This window comes from Balaenoptera borealis (genome assembly GCF_965194805.1).
Source record: "Balaenoptera borealis genome assembly, chromosome: 18".
NCBI classification, from domain to species: domain Eukaryota; kingdom Metazoa; phylum Chordata; class Mammalia; order Artiodactyla; family Balaenopteridae; genus Balaenoptera; species Balaenoptera borealis.
In genome coordinates, this window is record NC_138877.1 from 76,101,913 (window position 1) to 76,123,303 (window position 21,391).

Consider the following 21,391-nt stretch of genomic DNA (forward strand, 5'->3'; position numbering starts at 1 on the left):
TCCCATTTTTCCTCTGCCACACCCCAACTTCTAAGATAGCACATAAAAGCACATAAAAGACACTCACTGGATTTTTGTTGCTTTGGTCACAGCTGCATGACTGGGTTAGGATTGGAGATTTGGGTCACCCTGGCAATGGGGATCTTGGATCTCATGCTTACAATCTCTGGCCTTTTAGTCAATCCAGTTTTAACCAGGTTGGGTAGGAAAGCAGAAATCTTAAGCCCCTTGCAAATAATGTGGAATTGGTCTTAACTGCCCAAAGTCTGGTAGGTGAGTGTGGCTTAGGTGGGCTTCCACCCACTTGCTTCTCAGGCCCACCAAGCTGATGAGTCTGTAGTTCTCTGCTGAGTCTGGAACCCTACTGCAGCCCCGACCCCATCCCCCAACCTCAGTGGTCTCCTTTTCCAAGAGAGTGGCTGGTATAATCCTTGAGTGTCCTGGTGATGCCCGTGGACCTGACCCAAATCAGAAACAACCACGTAAGGTGTGACTGAGCGACTCACCTGAGTATGGATTCGAGGCAGATACTCACCATGATCTTCAAAACCCATTAGGCCCTCTTACGATTATTGCCAGGCTGGGAAACCAGCTGGAAACCAGCTACACAGCCTTGTGGATACTGGTTTCCACTGCTGCCTCTCTTCCCAGTATTATAATCACTGAGATGCCCTGACATTAAAAATGTATGATTAGATGGGCACATCCTTGACCGACTGGGCTTAAAAATTTGGTGAGAGAACCTGGGCATTTATATCTTTTTAAGTTCTACTAGCTGTCCTAAAGCATAGTGAGGGTTGAGAATCATTGCCCCAGGCTCAGGCTGTGTACTGACTGGAGGCCCCCCATCCATGAACACCCTGACCTTCTCCTCTCCAAATGCCCCCAAGATTCATGTTAAGTAGGCTTGGATAACTAAGCTTTGCAGCAATTTATTGAGAATAAACTTGTGTGTTCTGAGGAATACTGTGGCTCACCCAGCAGTGGGGACCAAGTTTTCAATGGCCAATTCATGGGAAAGAAACTGCCATGAATTGTTCACTTTTCTACTTATTAATCCCTTTGCTCTAGTTGAGGTATTCAGAGGTAATTTGCTGAGATAGTAGAATCCTAGCCATTTTTTTTTCCTTCAAAATATCTTTAGGGGGACACTGGCACCAGAATCTCCTGGAGCGTTTCTTTAAAATGCAGAGTTTTTGATTCCATCCCTAAACTACTGAATCAGAGTAACTGGAGGTGGACAAGAGTATGATTCTAAAGGGGGGAGAAATAGCCCCCAGCGGTGGAAAAGTCGGTTCTTGAGGGAGAAATATCTTAGCTTTAACAAGGGTCTGTCGCCCTTTGTGGGTCTACAGTACACAGCAGACATCCAGAATATATGTGGTTTTACAATTTCATGGTGGAACTTAGTGGGGAAGAATAATGAAAAGTAGGTTGGAAAGCACTGAGCTATGAAAAGCAATTCAGAAAACCATCCTCAAGTCATTCCTAGAGATCCTAAAATTTGAGTTCTCTGTAGGGCAGGAAACCTGTATGTTAAGCAGTGTTCTGTGCAAATAGGCATTTCTGTGGCGTTGATAACATAACTTCTCTATTCCTCTTTTTTGCTTCCCTTCTTTATTGACATATAATATCAGATCAACTTTTTCAGGCATTTCTCGGAAGACTGTCAATTGTCATGGAAGCTCTGTCCTACATTTTTAGAAGTCCTGACACTGATGCTTCTATTATCATTGCAAGGAAAAAATGACACTGGCTTTTTTTGTTGTTGCTATTCATTGTAACTTTTTATTTAGAAATGAAATTAAACTTACAAATCATACAAAGAAAGCCCATGTACCCTTCAACCAGGTGGACTGTTTGCTAACATTCTGCCACGTGATCTGTCCTTCCCTCTGTCTAAAAAATGCCTTTTTGCAGGGCTTCTAATGAGGACAAAATTTAGAGCCCATGGTTATGTTTTGTTTCACTCTTCCTTGGATCTGTTGATTTCAAACATAAAATCCTTGTGAATACAGACCCACTGTTATCGTGAGAATCGTGTGAGAGCAGTCATAGCTTGCTGTGCTTTCAGATGTTCACCCCAGCTCCTGTGATCGCCAGAGCGCTTACTGTCATCAAGTTGCTATCAAATTACTCTCATCAATGTGCTGGTTGTCATCAACACAGATACATCACAGTCATATCTAGACACTTAAAGCGATAATTATCAGGTGGACCGTTGGGTTTGGTTATGGTTGGTGATGGTGGGGACATCAGGGAAGACAGCTGCAGATTCTATTAAAGATGATGTATTTTCATCCATTTTTACCCCAATAGCTGAAGATTTCGAGACTGAATGTTTCTTTTTAAATATCAAATCATGCCCCCCACGCAGACATTTCGACAGAGTTTCTGTGGCAGCTTGATGATGAAGCCACAAATATACAATAAATGCTGAATCAGTTCCAAGCAGCAACCCTATAAAAGGAGCCTAAACTTCATTATTCTGTTAGGTCCCCAGATGGCTGTTTTTCCTTAGGCTGTTTCCTTGCAGATTTTATTGTAATGGAAAGACTCCCAAGTCGTGGTGTCATTTCACTTGACTGTCAATTCCAACCGTGTTGTTCCAAAGTTGTTATGAACCCATACCTTTTTGGAGAAAGTGTTTTAACCTAAATTTGGACAGTTTCTTACAAAATTAGTTATTATGAGGACATTAACATAGATCTTGATTCCTGTTGTGGTTCCTGAGTTGAAGGTGACCTTTCAACTCTCTTGTGACATGAGAGGTAAGGTGTCCTGATGCTCTCCATGGTTAAGAACACAATCCTTGGAGTCATACTGCCACACTGTTTTAGATCCACCACGCTACCATCTCATAATTTTTAAGCCTCAGTTTCCTTCACATAATTTATAAGCCTTAGTTTCCTTATCAATTGTATTGATACTAATACAATTATAGTATTTGTATCATAGAGTTGGGAGAATCAATGTAATTCTTGTACTAAAGTACTGAGAGCAGTATCAGACCCTACGTACTTAGAAAAGCTCAATGTGTACTTATTATACAAGTGATATTTTCTTCAATATAGTTGCAGAGAATTATTATTATAAAGATTATTTCACTTTAATCTAACTCAGGAGTTAGGAAATCTTTTCTGTGAGAGTCAGATATTAAATATTTTAAGCTTAGTGGTCACATACAGTCCGTGTTATACACTCTTCTGGACTTTTTTGGGTTTTTTTAATTATTGTTTTTTCCTCACACACCCTTCAAAACGCAGAAATTGTTCTTAGTTCAAGGGCTATACACTGACGGCATTTGGCCTGCCACTCATAGTTTCCTGACCTCTGGCCCATACTCAGTAATGTCAATGAAAATATCAACCAAAACTTCAAGGTCACATTCATTAATTGTAACCATAGATTGGCTGTGGATACAAGAATTTTTAGTAAAAATCATCTAAATCATTCTGTAAGAATCAATTGGCTAAGGATATTACAATAAATTGTGGGCTGCACAGCCTTTATAGCAATAAAATGTGTAGTAAATTCCTAGATGCATATCCATCCGTCTATCCATCCATCCATCCATCCATCCACCCTTCCTTCCATCCATCCATCCACCCATCCATCCATCCATCCATCCATCCATCCATCCATCCATCCATCCATCCTTCCTTCCTTCCTTCCTTCCATCCATCCATCCATCCATCCATCCATCCATCCATCCATCCATCCATCCATCCATCCATCATCTAAACATCTCCATCTCCATCTGCCCTTGAGCATTCACAAGCACACCACTGTGGCCCACCTGCTCCTGTGGAGATTACCCATGCATGTTCTGTGCTTGTAAATGGTCTCGCTGAACCAGATGGCTTAGTCCCACCTTGGCTGTCAGTGCTGCCATAGACCCCTCTTTCTGCAGTGGTGGCTCCGATTCCTGTTGTGTCCCAGGCTGGTTAGTCCATTTTGCATCCTCTGAAACAGAGCCATGAACCCTCAAGCTGCACTGGATCACCCCCTTCATCTGAGCCTGAACCTTTATTCAGGATTTAAACTGCAAGTGGGAGCAAGAGACCCCCTCTAGCCTTTGTGCTGACCTCTCTTATTGTCTTAGTCTGCTCAGGCTGCAGACTGACAAGTATACAAATATACCAGAGACTGGGTGGCTTAAAAAAAACTTTGATTTCTCACAGTGCTGGAGGCTGGGAAGTCCAGGCTCAAGGCACCAGCAGATTTGGCTCTTGGTGGTACCCAGCTTCCTACTTTATAGATAACCTTCTTCTCCTTGTGTCCTCACCTGCCAGAGAGAGAGCTCTAGTCTCTTCATCCCCTTATAAGGGCACTAATCCCATCATGGGGGCTCCACCCTCATTACCTCTTAATCACCTCCCCAATGCCCCTCTTCCTGATACCATCACACTGGGGATTAGGCTTCAACATATGAATTTGCGGGGGGTGGGGGGGCACATACATTCAGTCCATAGCACTTACCTAAGGGATCTTTTCCTCCTTTGCTTAATATCCTGTGATCCTCTTCACTGGCCACAGAATGACTTCCAACTCCTGTAGTGTGATGTAAAATATCCTCCACAACAAATTCCTCCAAGTCACACACAATCTGCCACTCCTAAGGGACTGTTCACTGCCCCTCATCATTCTCCCACCATCCCCTACATTGTCCTCTTCACCCTCTTTATCCTGCTTTACAAATTGTACACTCATCCTTCAATTAATGTTGGTAAATTTGTGTTGCTTATATCCTACACTTAAATTCAACATTTAATAATCAAAAGGTTTTGAGAAAATTTAGAGTAAACCTTAAGATATGTGTTCAGCGATATATTATTATGGGTTTCATGACTTATAGTAATTATACTAATAAAAATCATTGGGCTTCCCTGGTGGCGCAGTGGTTGAGAATCTGCCTGCCAATGCAGGGGACACGGGTTGGAGCCCTGGTCTGGGAAGATCCCACATGCCGCAGAGCAGCTGGGCCCGTGAGCCACAATTACTGAGCCTGCGCGTCTGGAGCCTGTGCTCCGCAACAAGAGAGGCTGCGATAGTGAGAGGCCCGCGCACCGCAATGAAGAGTGGCCCCGCTTGCCACAACTAGAGAAAGCCCTCGCACAGAAATGAAGACCCAACACAGCCATAAAAAAAAAAAATACACACACACACACACACACACACACACACACACACACACACACACACACACACACACACATATATATAAATCATTTAGTGATCCTCATGCAGTGCCAGCAGGGTGGGTTAGCTTTCCCAGTGGGGCTTGGCCTCAAATCTGTCTAACCCCAAGGCCAGTGTATCACAGATCTATATTATGTGTAATTCACCACATGTGTGCATGGTGGATTCTATGTAGAAATCTGACAGCATTTTACTCATGTTTTAACTAATATAATATAATCTTCCTCTCTATTTGTGATCACACTAGTACAAATTCTTTGCTGTAAAGAATACAAAGCACCAAATAGATATCAGCTAGTTCAAGATGAATGATTTCATTTGCTAAACAAATGAATATTAGGGTAAAAGTGCAATTTTGATTCTGAGAAAACCATTGGTAAACATAGTTAATGAACTTTCTGTTGTCATGAACAGACTTTTTAAAATTAAGTGTAAAAGTATGTGAGGGAACAAGACGTGCATCCATTTACTATATGTATGTGTAGAGAGAGGCCAAGAAAGGGAGTGACAAAGAGTGTCTACATACGGCTGGGCAACAGGCTGGTTCATAGAAACACAGTGAAGAAAAGAAAGGCAAAGGCCTCACCTTCCTGGACTTTTCTCCTAAGTGCTGATAAGGGAGATGCCTGAGTCAGCAAATGCATGAGCCATGTGATTTCAGCTTACAACTGATCCTGTAAGATCTACACCTTCAACAAGTTTTTTTGTAGCAAACTACCCACATTAGGAGAATCTACGTTACGAAAAGAATTAGATTATTGAAGAAGGAATATCATCAAGGGAAAGATCATCAAGGGAAAGCCATTGGGTCAATGAGTGGTTGTAGACATGCATCTATGTAGGCACTTCTTTTGGGGAGAGGCTGGAGCTTGTAAGATCAAGGAACCAGTCCAAGTGCTGCTGCTGGTCAGAGAACAGGAATGCATCTGACTTCCCTGAGGAGAGAGATTTGGACAAAGGGTGCTCCAGTTTCGGGAAAGGCTGTTTGGAGGATGTGCTGGGCTGGGTGGGGGTTGTCTCTGCTCTCACATGTTACCCCCAGTGTTGGAGGGGCTGCCCTATCTCCTGTTCATACCCGCTGCAAACATCACCACAGAGGTGGCCTTCCTGGAGAGAAAGCTGTGCAGGAGTAACTGTGTCTGCCCTCTGAGCTGTACAGTTAGAGCTGGGAAGATAGTAACAAACTAGAGATTGGAACACAGGGAAGATTTGGGGTGACGTAGAAAAGAGTGTGTTCTGCCGACATTCCGGATTATGGAGAAAGTTAAAGGAAAGACAGTATGCTCAGTGAGGTATGAGTTTGAATCTGAACCATTTTGTACCGTTCTGTGTAATGACTAAGAGAGGAACTGTTGCTTTAGTTATTTGTGGAAAAAGCATGAACGGCTTGTTATGAAAGCTACGATACTGCCATTAATCGTGGAAACTGGGATAGTGTCTTGGGGAATGGATGGACCTCTTGGAGCCCATGGCAATTTGCAGAGAATGAGACATAATCAATCTCCCAAGGGCTTTCCATGTCCTACCCAGTCCACCTTTGCTGTTCAAATGGAAACATAGGTCACTTTCCAGCTGTGCCTTTATTCTGATGAGTAGCATCTGTTTTGATTTGTTTGACGTTACTAATTTAGATACACATGGCTTTGGGAGAATGATGGAAACAGGGCTAAGGGGTAATTGCAGGAAGGGAAGTTTAATGTACAAAGTGTAAACTTTTATTGTTTTAAGCCAATGAGTCCTAATGAGTTAAAAAAAATAAAAATGAAGTGAACTAAAGCATACATGAGCCTAGTGGAGTCATTTCTTTCTTTTTATTTATTTATTTTTGTTCTATAAAGGATGCACAAGCCAGGCACTTCAAAAAAAATAATTGTAAAAGTGTGTTCCCCTTTCTGAATAATTTGCATGGCTGTAATGGGTCATGATGCTGACAAACCAAGACATAAGTTTCAATGTGAAGAGAAACACTGCCGATCTTAAATACACAAAAAGTCAGATGGCGATTCATGCATCTCTTTTGGCTTTCATGGCTATTTGAGATTTAGATACTAATGAAATGCTACACCTTTTGATTCAGGATGTTGAAGAAAGATGCCGTGTAACTCTCCTCTCTCATTCTTCCAGCGCTGCGGCTCCTGAAGGAGGGGGCCGACCCGCACATGCCCGTGTCTTCAGGAGGGTCCCTGCTCCATCTGGTAAGAGCTGTGATGACCGGGTGAGCGTGGGTGACACCAAGTGGAAGGGGAACCAATGATGGGCTCCAAACTCAGTAGCAAAATGCAAGTGTAACTGATGATCAGAAAATGATGTGTTTCAAGTTAACAGGCTTGGATAGTGATACATTAATTAACATTGTTAATTACATTGATAATTAACATTGTTAATTACATTATAGTTTGTAAATAATGGAGTTCAAGTCTCTGCCCTAAAGAAGATGCTTTTGAACATGAATAGTATTCAACAAATAAGCAAAACAATGTTGTATCAATTATACAGCATTAGGCAGCCATCCTTTCTTTTACTTTTACATCTTTTCTTTCACTTTCTTTATTGATCCAATGAGCTTTTACTATTCTCTGCTTGTGGCCCAGATCATAAAAATGTGAATAAAACTTTACTACATTCTTTTGGAAACAAGCAGGGAACGATTAAGTGAATAAACAAGTAAGTAACCACATAAACAAATAAATACAGTAGTTTTACATGCAAGAAATTTTTGCTGATTCAGTTAAGGGCAAAAATGAAGTAAAAGGAGGTGTCAATATTTATTCCATTTAGTGGTCTTTAGGGCTAATTTAAAGCTTAAAAATTGATTTTGAATAATGCCAAAATTAACATAAAAACCTAATTGAGAATTGTCTACCAATATTTAAAAAATGCCGTATTTCCTCACATTAGAGCAATCCATGTTAACGGAGGTCGCGCATCGATCTGATGGAAGCTCCCTAATCTGTTATTGGATCTCAGCCTTGTCTGCCCCCTGGAGTCACCTGGGAGCTGTAAAATGCCAGCGTCTGCCTCCCAGCTCCGTCCCAGCCTGGAGATTCTGACTCAATTTTTCTGGGATGCAGATGGAACATTGGGGTGGGGCACAGCTCCCCCAGGTGATTCTAATTTACAGCCAAGGTTGAGAACCACTGCCAACAAGAGAACCTTGTGTCTGCCCAAGACTGGAGGCATCTGGGGTGCAGGCAGTCATATTATGCATGCAGAAGAGTGGAAAAATAACTCCGAATATTGATGGGGAACACCATAGAAGAACGCAAGCCATTTCTCTCCAGCATTGATTGAGATGGAAAGAGAGATTTCTGGATTCCCTTTTCCTTCTCTGGAGTGTTTTGGTTATGAAACCTCTCTGTTTTCTCCTCCGATCGTTACATGGCTTACGTGACATTTTCAAGGGCTCATTAGTCCTGGATCCTAGGTTCGGTTTTGATAAGCAATCTTAGACTAAGGACATGCTGTGAACAGCTTTCCATAGATAAGGATTCTCCTCTGTTCACTATCTTTGGAATCCTTACCAGCAGGTCCAGTACTTTATTAGGTAAGAAGCTGAGAAATAGAAGAATTAAGCTCACACAGTAGTAGATAGTACTGGAGCTTAAACGCTGACCATCTAACTATAAATACTGTAGTCTTTCCACAGTAAATTCCCCAGTGATACCTGGATTAAGTTTTCAGACAGCGAATTATTCCAGTTGGGCTAGTGGAAGACAGACCTTTGCTTTGAACAAATCATGTCAGTTCATTGTTGGTATTAACCAGGAATGTAATGTATTCTTACTCTGTGTGTGTGTGTTTGACAGAAAGAGAGAGAGGAAGAGAAGTATGGCCACTTCTTCATATATTGGGTTGGCCAAAAAGTTCGTTCGGGCTTTTTCTGTAACATCTTATGGAAAACCCCAAACGAACTTTTTGGCCAACCCAGTATATGATGTATCCAACTTTAGCGAGCACCTAAAACTCAGTCTTCCCAATCAGCAGAGCAGCGGTTGCTTTCTTCACCTTAAATACAGCCAGAATGCTGCTGTCCCTCTTCACCTGGATAAACCACCCTCCCTCTTCCCTGGGCCAGCAGCTTCTTCCCTCACCTCCCTGGCCCCGTCCCTGTGGACCCTACAGTCTGTTTCTCCCACAGCAACCAGATCGCATCACTCCGTCAAATTGCCCCAGGAACTTCCCTTCCCACTCAGGGAAAACTCGAGAGTCCTGCTACGGCCACGTGGAATGTGCCCACACCTTTGTGCCCTCATCTCCAGGGACCCCCCTCCTGCTCTAGCTGGTCCTTTAATGTGCCCACCATGCCCCTGCCCACGTGCTTTCACCATTATTTCCACTGGAACATTCCCCTGCCGAAATCCGCATGGCTCACTCCCCCACTTGCTTCGCCTCTCTGCTCAAAAATCATCTAACAGAACAACCTTCCGGGGCTTGTCCCAAAGGATATAGCAGTCCATTCCCACCACCCCACAATCAGCTCAACTTTTATGCGGTTGTTTGTTTCATTCCTTGTAACACGGTTGCCACCAAACAGATTATAGGCTCAAGTGATTATGTTCTGTTTCCCAGACTGTCAGCTCCAGGAGGGCTAGGACTTGGCCTCTTTCATCACTGTTATATCTGCAGCACTTGGGGAAGTGCCTGGCACTTAGTAGGTGCTCAGTAGTTTTGTCTGGTAGGCACATTAACCCATTAACTACTTAATTAATTAATACATAGTGCTGTGATAGATATTAGGGGTGCAAAGATGCAAAACACAGTCTAATAGAGTTTAGTTTTCTGAGGGAGAAAGAAAAATAAACCATGGATTACAGCAGACCTGGAAGCAGGATAAGCAGGTGATAGAGAAAGAGGAAAATGACGAGACCACTTGGCCACCTTCAGAGGTAGTTCTGAAGCCTTTTCTCACCCTCCTGATCAGACTGAATTACTCATGTATCCAAGGTCTCATGACACATGATCCTTGCTTCTGCTTTTGATCTTGTCACAATGGATTGTAATTAATGGAGGATGTGCCCTTTTTCTCTGCTGCTAGACTGAATTTTCAGCAACTGTGATGTCTTAGATACTTTTATATCCTTAGCATGTGATGCATGGTAGATACTCAACACATCATATATGAATAAATGAATGAATGAATGGATAGATGAACTGTATATAAGGATCTTTTTGGCTAATGAGAAGGTCCAGGTAACCGAGTCTAAAGGCAGTAGAGTCAGAAGAAAGAAGAAATGAGAAGGTGAAGGTGATGAGGTGGATGGGAAACTCTGCATTAGCTCTGGGTCCAATGCAAACACACTGCATTTTTATACTGTTAGACTTTGTTTGTGAGACTAAGATAAAGCGGCTTTGAAACCAGAATACATGTAAGTAAACCTCCTGACGGCTGCAGGAATGTGGGCTCAGCGCTGAGCCTCCTTTTCCTTGGGTTACTGAGTAAATAAAAACAAATGAAAAATTGCAGGTTGCCAGAGAGACAAAATTACAGGGTTTCAAACTTGCTTAGGTACTGAAAAAGGCAATTTCGCCCTCGAATGTGTAAAGTGTGAGTAGCTCTGTGCTCAGCCCACCTCTTGGGCATCCTGCAGTATGAAGCCTGATGCTTTATCAGCGCCGAAGCTCTAATTATATAACGTTAGAGCAACGTCTGTGAGAAAATGGCATCGTTTGCTCATGCAGGGCACCAGGAATAAGCTGTGGAAGTTGTTGAGTTTCCCCAGAGTTTCGCTTGTTTAACTCAATTATTATTCACCGAGCACCTGACTGTAAGTGGGGATTTGGGGAACAGTAACTTTTAGGTTGGAGATTAATAATTCCCTCTGTATTAAAGGTAGACAATTGACGCACAGGTTTTAATATTTTTTCATCATATACAATCTTTAGTTTTATCATCTTTTAAATAAACTTTCAACAGTAAGTCTGAATTTGCATGTTTATCTACTCTTCATTCAATAATTTATGAATCAAGTGTATCGCAAGTATCAGGTACCATTAGAGGGGAAATAATGGCGGCAAGTAACAATATCTGCACCCTAAGATTTTAGTCTCTGTGAGGGCAATATAGAAAAAACTCAGCTGTAACTCTTTGGAAGAAACAATGCTATGTATGGAGTTGAAAACAGCATCACATGGAACTTTGCTAAAATGCTGTCCAGAGTTTTACGTTATGACCTTTCATACATAAGCTATGAAGAAGGAGCTCCTGGTTGTAAGGAAACCCTCTTGCATGGAGTATGAAATGCAAGTTCTTTTGATTCTGTGCTGTGACAGCAGGAGACCATAGTGAAGCTTAAGTGAAATACATTAGAAATAAGAAAATCTTCTTTCTTTTACCTGGTGAATTCTCATTTTAACATAAAGGCAGGCATTTAAGCAGTGGAGTTCCACGTCGCTGATGAAAACAAGCTGCAATGGATGTGCAAATATGCCCAAGACATTTGGTAAATGTCAAAAGCAGATTAGAGAATAGTGTATATGTTACACTCAAGACAGGTAGACATGGTGGCGGGGGGAGGGCGGAGAATCTTCTCAACAGCTGCGAAAATCTTGAAGAATAGACAAGGAATTTTTAACAGTGACTCAGGTTGGGGAGGAGACAAGATCTCGTTTTTTACTCTTTTACATATTGCTTGAATGTTTTAAATAATAAGCATGTATGTTTCACATAATGAAAGAAATTACGCTGTCGTGGGCCCGGGGTTCAATCCCTGGTCGGGGAACTAAGATCCCACGAGCCATGTGGCATGGCCAAAAAAAGATGAAAATAAATAAAGCAAATTAATACAAAATACTTCTTAGAACTATGTTTTTATTAGAAGCTTAAATTCTAAAAGTTTCAATCACTATTCTATTCTTACAAGAATATCTGGGTCTCTGAATCGGGCTGTTCTTTGGGCTTTCTTCTAAGTTTCTCTAAAGTCTCAGGAGCTGTAAGAAGCAGAGATAATTAGCAGTTTACTACAGCAACAGCAGTTCAATGGCTTCATATCTGTAAAATCAAGCAGAAAATATTATGCTATGAAAAGAAGCAGAATATTAGGACTCTGGAGACAATGTTTAAAGGAATATCTTACTTTAGAAACTACCTAGGTATTAAAGAACAAAAAGAGTCCCTACGTGGAAGTTATCCATACTTTGCCCTGCTTGCCAGAGCATCTGGGCGTTGATCATGCAACTCCTTTGCTTTCCCAGGAAAAAAAGGGTAAAGTCTGCAGGGGTACCTTCTAGCAAAAAAATGAATCCCACCAGATGGACAACATGCCTCTTCAGGGGATTTTCCTGGGGAGTTCCCTGGGGGTGGTGGAATTGGGGAGAACATCCATACAGGACAGTGCAACAGAAAGCAGAGAGGCAAACGAAGAGGCAAGATGGAAGCGAAAGGACGATGTCACTGAGAGAAAGAGAGCTGGGCCGTTCTGATGTCTGGTGAGACTGCAGGATGCTGCGAAGTCCTGGGAACGGGAAGTAGAGTTGCCATCGGCTGTGAGCAATGAATGGCCCCTTTACGTTTTTTCAAGGATGTGATTTAAGAGTCAAATTCCCGACTGCGCTTTGCTTTTTAAAATCCCACATCTCTTTGGTCCATGAGAATCATGGCATCATAACTGGAAAGTCTGAGTCCAAGATGTAGATCAGTATCCAGCTGGATCCTGGATGAAAATCATACCTTTGTTCTGCAAACCGTGGGTGCATTTTTATTGTGATGGCCCATGTGCATGACCTAGGGGGTGAAAAAGCAACGGAAGAGCAAGCTGTGGAGATCTTTGGAAGGCCGTCAGAAACTGAAGGGAGTGACTTTTCCATTTTGAGTAAATAGATCACACGGAACTGGTTCATTCAACATCAATTATAAAAAACAAAAATTCCCAAGTGAAGTTACTGGTGAGATTTTTGTGTTGTTCTGTTTTGTTTTTATCTCTGCAACAATGGAATTCTATTTGTAAAGAATCAGAACCCTTTCTTACAGGGTGAAGGCAATTAGGCACAGACTTCCTGGGACTGTGCTCCCCTCCAACTAGATTTTCAATCAACCAGCATTGAAACCACTGGTGTGGATCTTTCTAGGAGAATTGGAGTGTCGCATCCTGAAAGGTTCTCCCTTAGGGAAGTCTGAAACTCCCCCACTCAGAAAGGCCTTCCTTGAGCAAACAGTTCCAGTCATTTAATTGACTCTCTAGACATGCCAGATTTCAGGTAATCCCACGAATGGCTATTTTCATCCCTCCTCAGTGTTTTTTAGACTGTTTCCTACTCTGGGCTGCTCCTCTAAGGCGGCTCCATGGCTCACTGGACTTCCGCATCTTATCTCTCTTTTGGCTGCCCCCTTGAATGTGAGCTGTTGATGAGGGAGGACATCTAGTTCATAATACCAACCCTCTGGCTTGGCGTATGGTGGGGATGTGGCAGGTCCTCAGTGGATATGTATTTAATCAGTGGATTATGAGTGTCTCAAACCCTGCCCCTTAACCCTCGTGTTCCCGTACTTAATTGTCCAGTTCTTACCAGGCAGCTGGGGACCCTCTGCTGTGACGCTATAGAATGCTCTGTACACCCTCAATCTCATTGAACTGTACCGTCTGTTTCTCAAGGGTGATTCCCATGTCACGGTCCTTACGTATACATTGCCAGGCACAGCGCCTGGAGCACAGCATTGCCTGATAAAATCTTGGCGATTCACAGCGAGGCAAACCAGTGCTGCAGCTGAAGGAGCAGAGTTTGCCTTCACTGAAAAGGACAGCGGTGTTATTAGGAGTTTAAAATTTCAGGATGTGCATCAGGGGTACATCTGAACCTCTTGAGCAACGACCTGTTCCATAATTAGAGTCTGGTTCAATTGGCCGGAAGCTGTGCTGTTTGGAATGCCGGTAGAAATAATAACTGTACTTCAACGCAGAGTATTCTGGATAGTTTATCTATGGCAAGGTAATCTGGAGTATAAATATTTACCAGAGAGAAGATACATGAAAAGCAAAAGTGATAAGAAGTATATTCAAGATGACACTGTCATGAATATGATCCTTCAGTGTCATATAGTGGCAGAGAAATGGGAGTGACTTCGCAGAGATCCAAGCACTGGCTGAAGAGGACAGCCCACGGGATTGACACTGAATGCACAGGACCATATGGAAGTTCCAGAGTGATGTCAAAAATTTTGGAAATTGCAACAGATTTGAATTCATTTTGCTACTGATATGAATCTCTACCTCTCTGCCTCTCTGTATCTCTCTTTCTCCCCTCTCTCTGTCTCTGTTTCTTTCTCTCTGTCTCTGCCTCTCTCTGATTGTAGAAATGTTTTTGAACCACTAAGAACCCATAAACACAGGACAAGAAAATGGAACTTGGCTAATCCAAATTGACTGTGTAAGTCCTGTTGCTTCCTCCCCCCAGAGCTGCCAGGCAGTACAGAAATACATAGTTTTTAATATTAGAACGACGCCTGGCACATGGTATCCGCTCAATAAATGAATCTGCATCAAATTGGTTGTTGGCCTAGTACCTCTTTGCTGGTCTCCTCTGTCCCAATGGCTTTGTAATCAACACACAGGAGGGAAAATAGATACTGAAAATAGATAATCATCGAGAAAACTTATGTTACAGTAGATCTGACTCCAGTTTTAAAAAAAAAAAACTGGCAAAAGATAACTTACATTTGTGAACCATAGGATTTGGTGTGTGAACACAGTGTATATCGAATTTTTGATTTTCTGAGGGTAGATTTCAGGGTCGTTCAGGACATGCTGCACCTTAGCCAACCAGAACTAAAACACATAAAATACCCCTTATGATAAGGTGGAGGGAAAAGACAACACATTTGAAGTTTAAAATTGTCTTTGTTTGTGATTTGGTTTCTATAGTTTCCAGAGTCTTTGGGGCTGAATCAGTAATTCACATTGTAGTGGGTTTTTGTACGTTGAGAAATATCGCCTTTGTTTACAAACTTAAAAATGAGTGAAAGGGTGCATTGCCAGAGAAATTGTGAACTACTGAGCTGGTGTTGAAAGTGTAAGTGGTCACTTTCTAACCCTGGTTAATTCCATGAACGTCTCAGAGGAAAGAGCTATCGGCCGTGTTGTTTTCTAAGTGTACCCTAAGAGGCAGAATGGAATATTCTGGTCACAGATTGGGACTTCAGAATTTAATATTTCAGCGTGGAGCTAATCTTGGTGATGAGGAATGGGCAACTAGAGTACAATGTAGGTGAAGATTCCTGAGTACTGGAAGGAAGACATTTTAAACTCTCGTATCGGGTGGGTGACCCAAGGTACTTGATGCCTCATTGTTTGGTGGTGCTCAAAAGTGGAATAAAGACCGTGGTCATGGTTCCTAAGCCTTTGATGAAGACTTGGACCAGGTTGGGGGAAGAGCATTGTATGTAAGGACAGAGTGAATCTTAGAAAGAAGCACATGAAGGTGAACATGCAGTGATTCTAGAAGAATCAATGATAAGCTGAGACAATAACCCAGCTTCTTCAGGGTCCTAGGAAAGAATAACTTTACCTGCACAGGGGAAGGCTCCAGGAGAGATGGTGTTTCCAGAGAGATAGATTTCCACTTAGGTTCTCTGGACATTTCCAGATGAGGAACGTTTACTTGAAATGGACTGTTCCAGAGGTCCAGTGGAAGGAAGAGTGTGTGGACATGAGGTGCCTGGGAGGCAGGTTGGTCAAGGGGCTTCAGAATTCAGGGCAGGCTTCAAGGCGTGTGCCTTGTACTTAGAAGGGCCCAAGCTTGCTTTCATGCTCTGCTGTCGCCATCTTTAAATTCTTAGGAATATTTGAATAAAGGGCCCTCTGTTTTCATTTGGCATAAATTATGTAGCTAGTCCTGCTTGGCACTTCAAGAAGGAGATGACGGTGACAGGAGGAGCTGGGGACTTGTCTCCAGGTGGAAATAACTGATGTTGTCTGAATTCTGTTGAGGGTGACAGAGCGGGGCCTCAGCCATTCTTGTGGTTCCATAAAGTGTCCCCAGAAATTGCTAAACATGGTGAAAAACTACCTGAATTGGGAGGAAGATTTTCTAGCTTGATGAAAACTCTTTCTAGGGAGAATGAAGTTTACTATATAGCAATAATACTGTAAGAACATTGTACCAGGAAGATTCAGCCATCATCATCTTTGCAGACAAGTGTGATTAGAAGGTACTTATTGCTGTCAAATTATTATTCACGATCCTCTGAAATGTGAATCTAAAACTTACATCACTTGAGAGGGCGGGTATCACTTTAAACACGGTATCTAATTAACTATGTTTCGGTAAAAGACTGAAAGCTAAACCTTAGGTATCTTTGAGTCATCAATGTGGATTTCTGACGTGCAGGTTGAGGACATCTTGACAGGCACAGAAGGACGAGGTCACATCCGGTTTGATTATGCAGGGAGCTATCAAAACGAAAAAGAGAGAAGAATAGGAATTACTTGCATATGAATTTCTTAAAAGAAATTGGGTCCAGGCCCCAAATTCTAAAATGGGTGTATTAGCTTTTATTCTCTGGTCCTCACCTTATCAGTCTTTGTACCCAAACCTGCAGTGAGTGTGGATGATGGGGTCATGGTTCACATAATCAGGCCCTGATGGTAGGGACCATTTGTTATTGCTACACATGACATGGAACATCAGATACACAAATATCTTAGTTCAAAACTGAAACTAATCCTTCAAAGTTCATGTGTTTGCCATTGCCCCAAGTGCTTCCATGTGTCCCAAAAATGGCACCCCTCAGATCTTCTTCCATATGGAATGTGCACCATGATTTTGCATTGTCCTTTTTGTACGTTCTTGAGAGTACCAGAGAATGAAGAAAGATATGGAGATTCTTCAATGACTGTGTTATAATTGTGAACCACAACTCATGTATCTTTTTTTAAGTTGAAGTATAGTTGATGTACAATATTATATAAGTTATAGGTGTGCAGTATAGTGATGCATAGTTTTTAAAGGTTATACTCCCTTTATAGTTATTATAAAATATTGACAAAGTTCAAATCTTTTGCCTACTTTTAAAAATTGGGCTGTTTTCTGATTACTAATTATAAAGGTAATTAAATAATAACAAAAACATACATGTATCTCTGTAGTACCCATTTCCTGTGCTGTCAGTCTGAGGGGTTATCAGTCAGTTTGAAGTTTACCCACAACTCACAGAGGCTCCGTTCATTTATTTCGTCATTTTTCTCTTTGTGTTTCATTTTGTATAATTTATATTACTGCCTTCAAATGACTAATCTTGTCTTCTATAATATCTAGTCTATTTTTCTTTCCACTGTCCATGGATTCAATTTTCCTTTCAGTCTTACATATACTTCTTTCCTTGTAGGTTAGTTAGGGAACATGAATACATTCTTCCCCAGTTTAGCTCCACCTCCCAAGTTCCAAAATTGGCATTGAAGTTGTCTACCTATGGAAAGGAAATTTGGATTAGGTTTATTCCAAATAAACCTATCATAGTTTGTTATCATAGTATACTTTCTTTTATTTCTTTTTTTCTTTTTTCAGTGTGCCCGGTATGATAATGTCTTCATTGCAGAGATCCTGATTGACAGAGGGGCCAATGTCAACCACCAGGACGAAGATTTTTGGACACCAATGCACATTGCCTGTGCATGTGATAACCCTGATGTTGTCCTACTGCTTGTATTAGTAAGTAAAGCAATTCAGTTTATTACCATTTGAAGATTTGATGGCATATAAAAGTCTGCATATTTAACCAATAATACTTCACAATATGTAATACTTCAGGTGAGAAAAAAAATGTGTGTATATGTCATCACTTATTTGCCTGGAATTACAAGATAATTAGAGACTAAGGTTGTGGGTCACCACATAGTTCATAAAACAAATTGTGTAGATGTCACACCAAGCTCTATTCCTCTTGCCTTTTTTTTGGAAATTATATGCCTTGATACCTCTCAAGTCAGTGCTAACTAAAATGGTTTGATAATTGTTGTTTTGTCTTTCAATTCATTCTCCTAATTTTTAGCCAAACTAGGTATATGATAGTAAGGCCATGTGGCTTATATTGAATCTTCTTCTCTTGTTTAAATCTAGCAAAGAAGTGTCTACAACTTTTGTTTACATGAAAGTGAAAGCTCTAAGTATAAAAATCACTGGAGTTATTTGTTGTCATTGTCTTGAGTTATAACTTAGACCCTGACATGGGTCCTCACACATACTATAATTATTTTAGAATTGGGATTCTTTCTGATTAGTTTATCTCTAACAAAGATTTTAAGAAATTATGCAGGATTTTTTAGAAAGCATACTAGAATATAAGAGTAAGAATGAATGATTTGCTTTTTTTCCCTTTATTAATAAAAATTGCATAATTCCTTAATGATTTTCTATTATGTGCCTGGCTTTTCACATGAGCCCTCAAAATTTCACATACAAACAAATTGGTGCTCAAAGATATTAAGCAACTTGCCATAGGTCAAAAAACAAACTATATCTCTGGACTTAAGGTCATTGTCCAAAGTCTGTCCTTTCTCCCCAGGGTCATGCTGCCTGTCTTAACAAATTACCACATACTTGATAGCTAAATACAAGAGAACTTTATTCTCTCACATTTTGGAGGCCAGGAATCTGAAATCAAGGTGTTGGCAAAGCTGTATGCCCTCTGTCAGCTCCAGGGAAGAATTCTCCCTTGTTTCTTTCTAGCTCCTATGGGTCCCTTGCAGTCCTTGGTGGTCCTTGGTTACAGGTGCATCACTCCAGTCTTCGCCTCCATCATCACGTGACCCTCTTCCCTGTGTCTCTGTGTCCAAATACCCATCTCTTTTCTTTATAAATGCACCAGTCATAGGGTTCAGGGTCCACCTTAACTCAATACCACCTTATCTTACCTTGATCTGCAAAGACCTTATTTCCATAGAAGATCACTCACAGATAGTAGCCTTAGGACTTGAACATATCTTTTTTTTAAAAACACAATCCCACTACACTGCTTTCTTCCCCCTTTTTAAAATCCTAAGCAGAAGCCGTTTAGGATGAAGACTATGAATGGAGATTTCCTTAATCTTGTAAGAGGTTTAATTTGGCCTAGTTTAGTCTAATTTGCCCCTCAAGAATTTGTAAACTTTCTTTGTTTTTATAGTAGAAGTGTATATCACTGGAAATGGGTTCCTTTCAAATCCTGGAAGATGGCAGCTATAATAAATAAATAAAGAAAGATAAAGGAAATAAAGACGATTTAGCTTGAAATAGAATCATTTGGGGAGCTAGTACTCTACAGGAAAACACGTGAAAAAGTGCTTAACTCATTTATAAGAACAAATCTTCACTTTATAGAAACTGAGCCTAAGAGGAATTAAACTAACAAGTCAGCACAAAGGCAGTGAGATCTACTTAGTATTTGCTTAGTATTAAAGGAAAATTTAAAACATATCTCAGAAGGGAACTATATGGTCTTTTGAGTGATACTATGAAATCATCAACTGTGAACTCTTTGGAATTCTCAGAACTCATAGAACACCAGGCTAGATTTTTTAAGAAATGGCTTGGTCTGTAGTAGTTGTTTGAAACTTTTTTTTGGATAGTTCAACCACTGGATGTCTTGGGTGAAGTTGGGCTATAATTATATGAGAATGAGATAGAAAAGTTAGATTCATAGCTTTTGTGGTTTTCCTATGTTTTAATTTTTTTTTCTGAATATTAGTTGAGAGATTCAGAATATTAGTTGAGAGTCACTTTTTCAAGGCCTGTCTCCATTTATTTTCTCTAAGTAATTATGATTAGTTACACCAAACCTTTGCCAAATTAGACTTTCTATTTTCATTTCATTCATGCAATTCTCAGGAACCAATATTCATGTGACTGAGCTTGAATTCTTAAAATCCTTCTTCCATTTCCTCAATGTACACTGCTGGATGAAGACTTCGCCTTCTTGAGTTCAGAGAGTTTGTCAGCCCTTAATTTCACTGCCAACCAAGATTTCCTTCCTTCATTATAGAATATCTGTTTCTTATTTCTGATGGAACAGAGTAAGAGGATCTACCTTCTTTGTGGAGTCTGCCCTGAGCCCTGGTCTAGGCATCTCATAGGATTCTTACAATTTAATATCACAGGGACAGCCAAGAGAAGGGCTCAGTACATGGCAGGGTTGTGATTTCAAGGTGCAGAAGCTATAACTACTTGCAGATGACTCCCCTTCAGCATATAGGGACAGTTGCTGGGAGTAGCATGGGTATCAGAAATACCACTGATAGACTAGAAGTAGCAAATAACTTGGACCACCCAGAGGGCAGGAATGAAGCATGTTTATAACCAGAGCTGGGATTAGGGCAGCCCATGAGGACTGGTACCTGGGGTGTCAATATATAAGGTACACTATAATTATAGAAATAAGTTAGACATACAGTGGCAAATTACTTAGGTCTTCCTTGTGGCTCTTTGCATAACTGAGGAAATATACAAGTGCCTTGTTCCTGTTGAGGTTAAACAGTGTCTTCCAAGGAAAATCAATAAGCACTGGCACCAGTCCCATTTCCCAAAACAGATGCTTAGAAAAATAACAATTTGAAGAAGTACTAAATCATTGTCCTGAATGGGGACACCCTCATGTCATTGTCAGACTCAATGATAGCTCCATTTTGATGAGGTGGGTTCTCTACACTCCTTTTTTTGTACTTTTATTGTATTCCCCTATTCTTTGGCATTTCCCCCCAGTTGCTGCTAGGATCGTCAGCATATTGCCTGAGCTCCTTTTTCTTTCACCTTATCGTGTATGTTGTGCTTGTTTAAATACGATTTACTTTCCCCTTTGTTCTCGTGTGACACAGTTTCTGTAACTCCTATTTGTTCCCCTGGCAATAACTCAATTTTATTAATGGCCAGTTGCCTTTATAATAAATATCTCTTCTGCCTAGAACAATTTGATTTATATTCATTAATTCTTTATCTAGCTTATATCAGTGGTGTTCATTAGGGAGCTCTAAGTTAGGCATTAACTAAATTATTAGCTTCCAGCAAGTCACAGAAGTAACTAGCTGGTGCGTACATGGCTATTTGTTAAAACAGTGGCAGCACTTTATAGAGACTCAATGTATATATATCAATACTTGCTGAATACATACACAAATAACTGAAAGACTGGCAGGCCAATTTTTGGAAGTCAGCCTGAATTTAATATTGCCATTATTAACTCATGTTATATCTAAAAAAAACCTGTCTTATAGCCACATTCATCTTCTTA

The 21,391-nt window shown here is 40.9% G+C and overlaps 1 protein-coding gene across 1 annotated transcript in view; it reads left to right on the forward strand.

Annotated features, from left to right (window-relative positions):
- MYO16 (myosin XVI) overlaps positions 1-21,391 on the forward strand; it is a 505,456-nt gene that overhangs the window by 120,095 nt on the left and 363,970 nt on the right. Inside the window, exons 3-4 of the mRNA XM_082366214.1 lie at positions 7,327-7,397; positions 17,698-17,841. Of these exons, the coding sequence (XP_082222340.1) occupies positions 7,327-7,397; positions 17,698-17,841 (215 nt within the window). The remainder of the gene's footprint in view (positions 1-7,326; positions 7,398-17,697; positions 17,842-21,391) is intronic.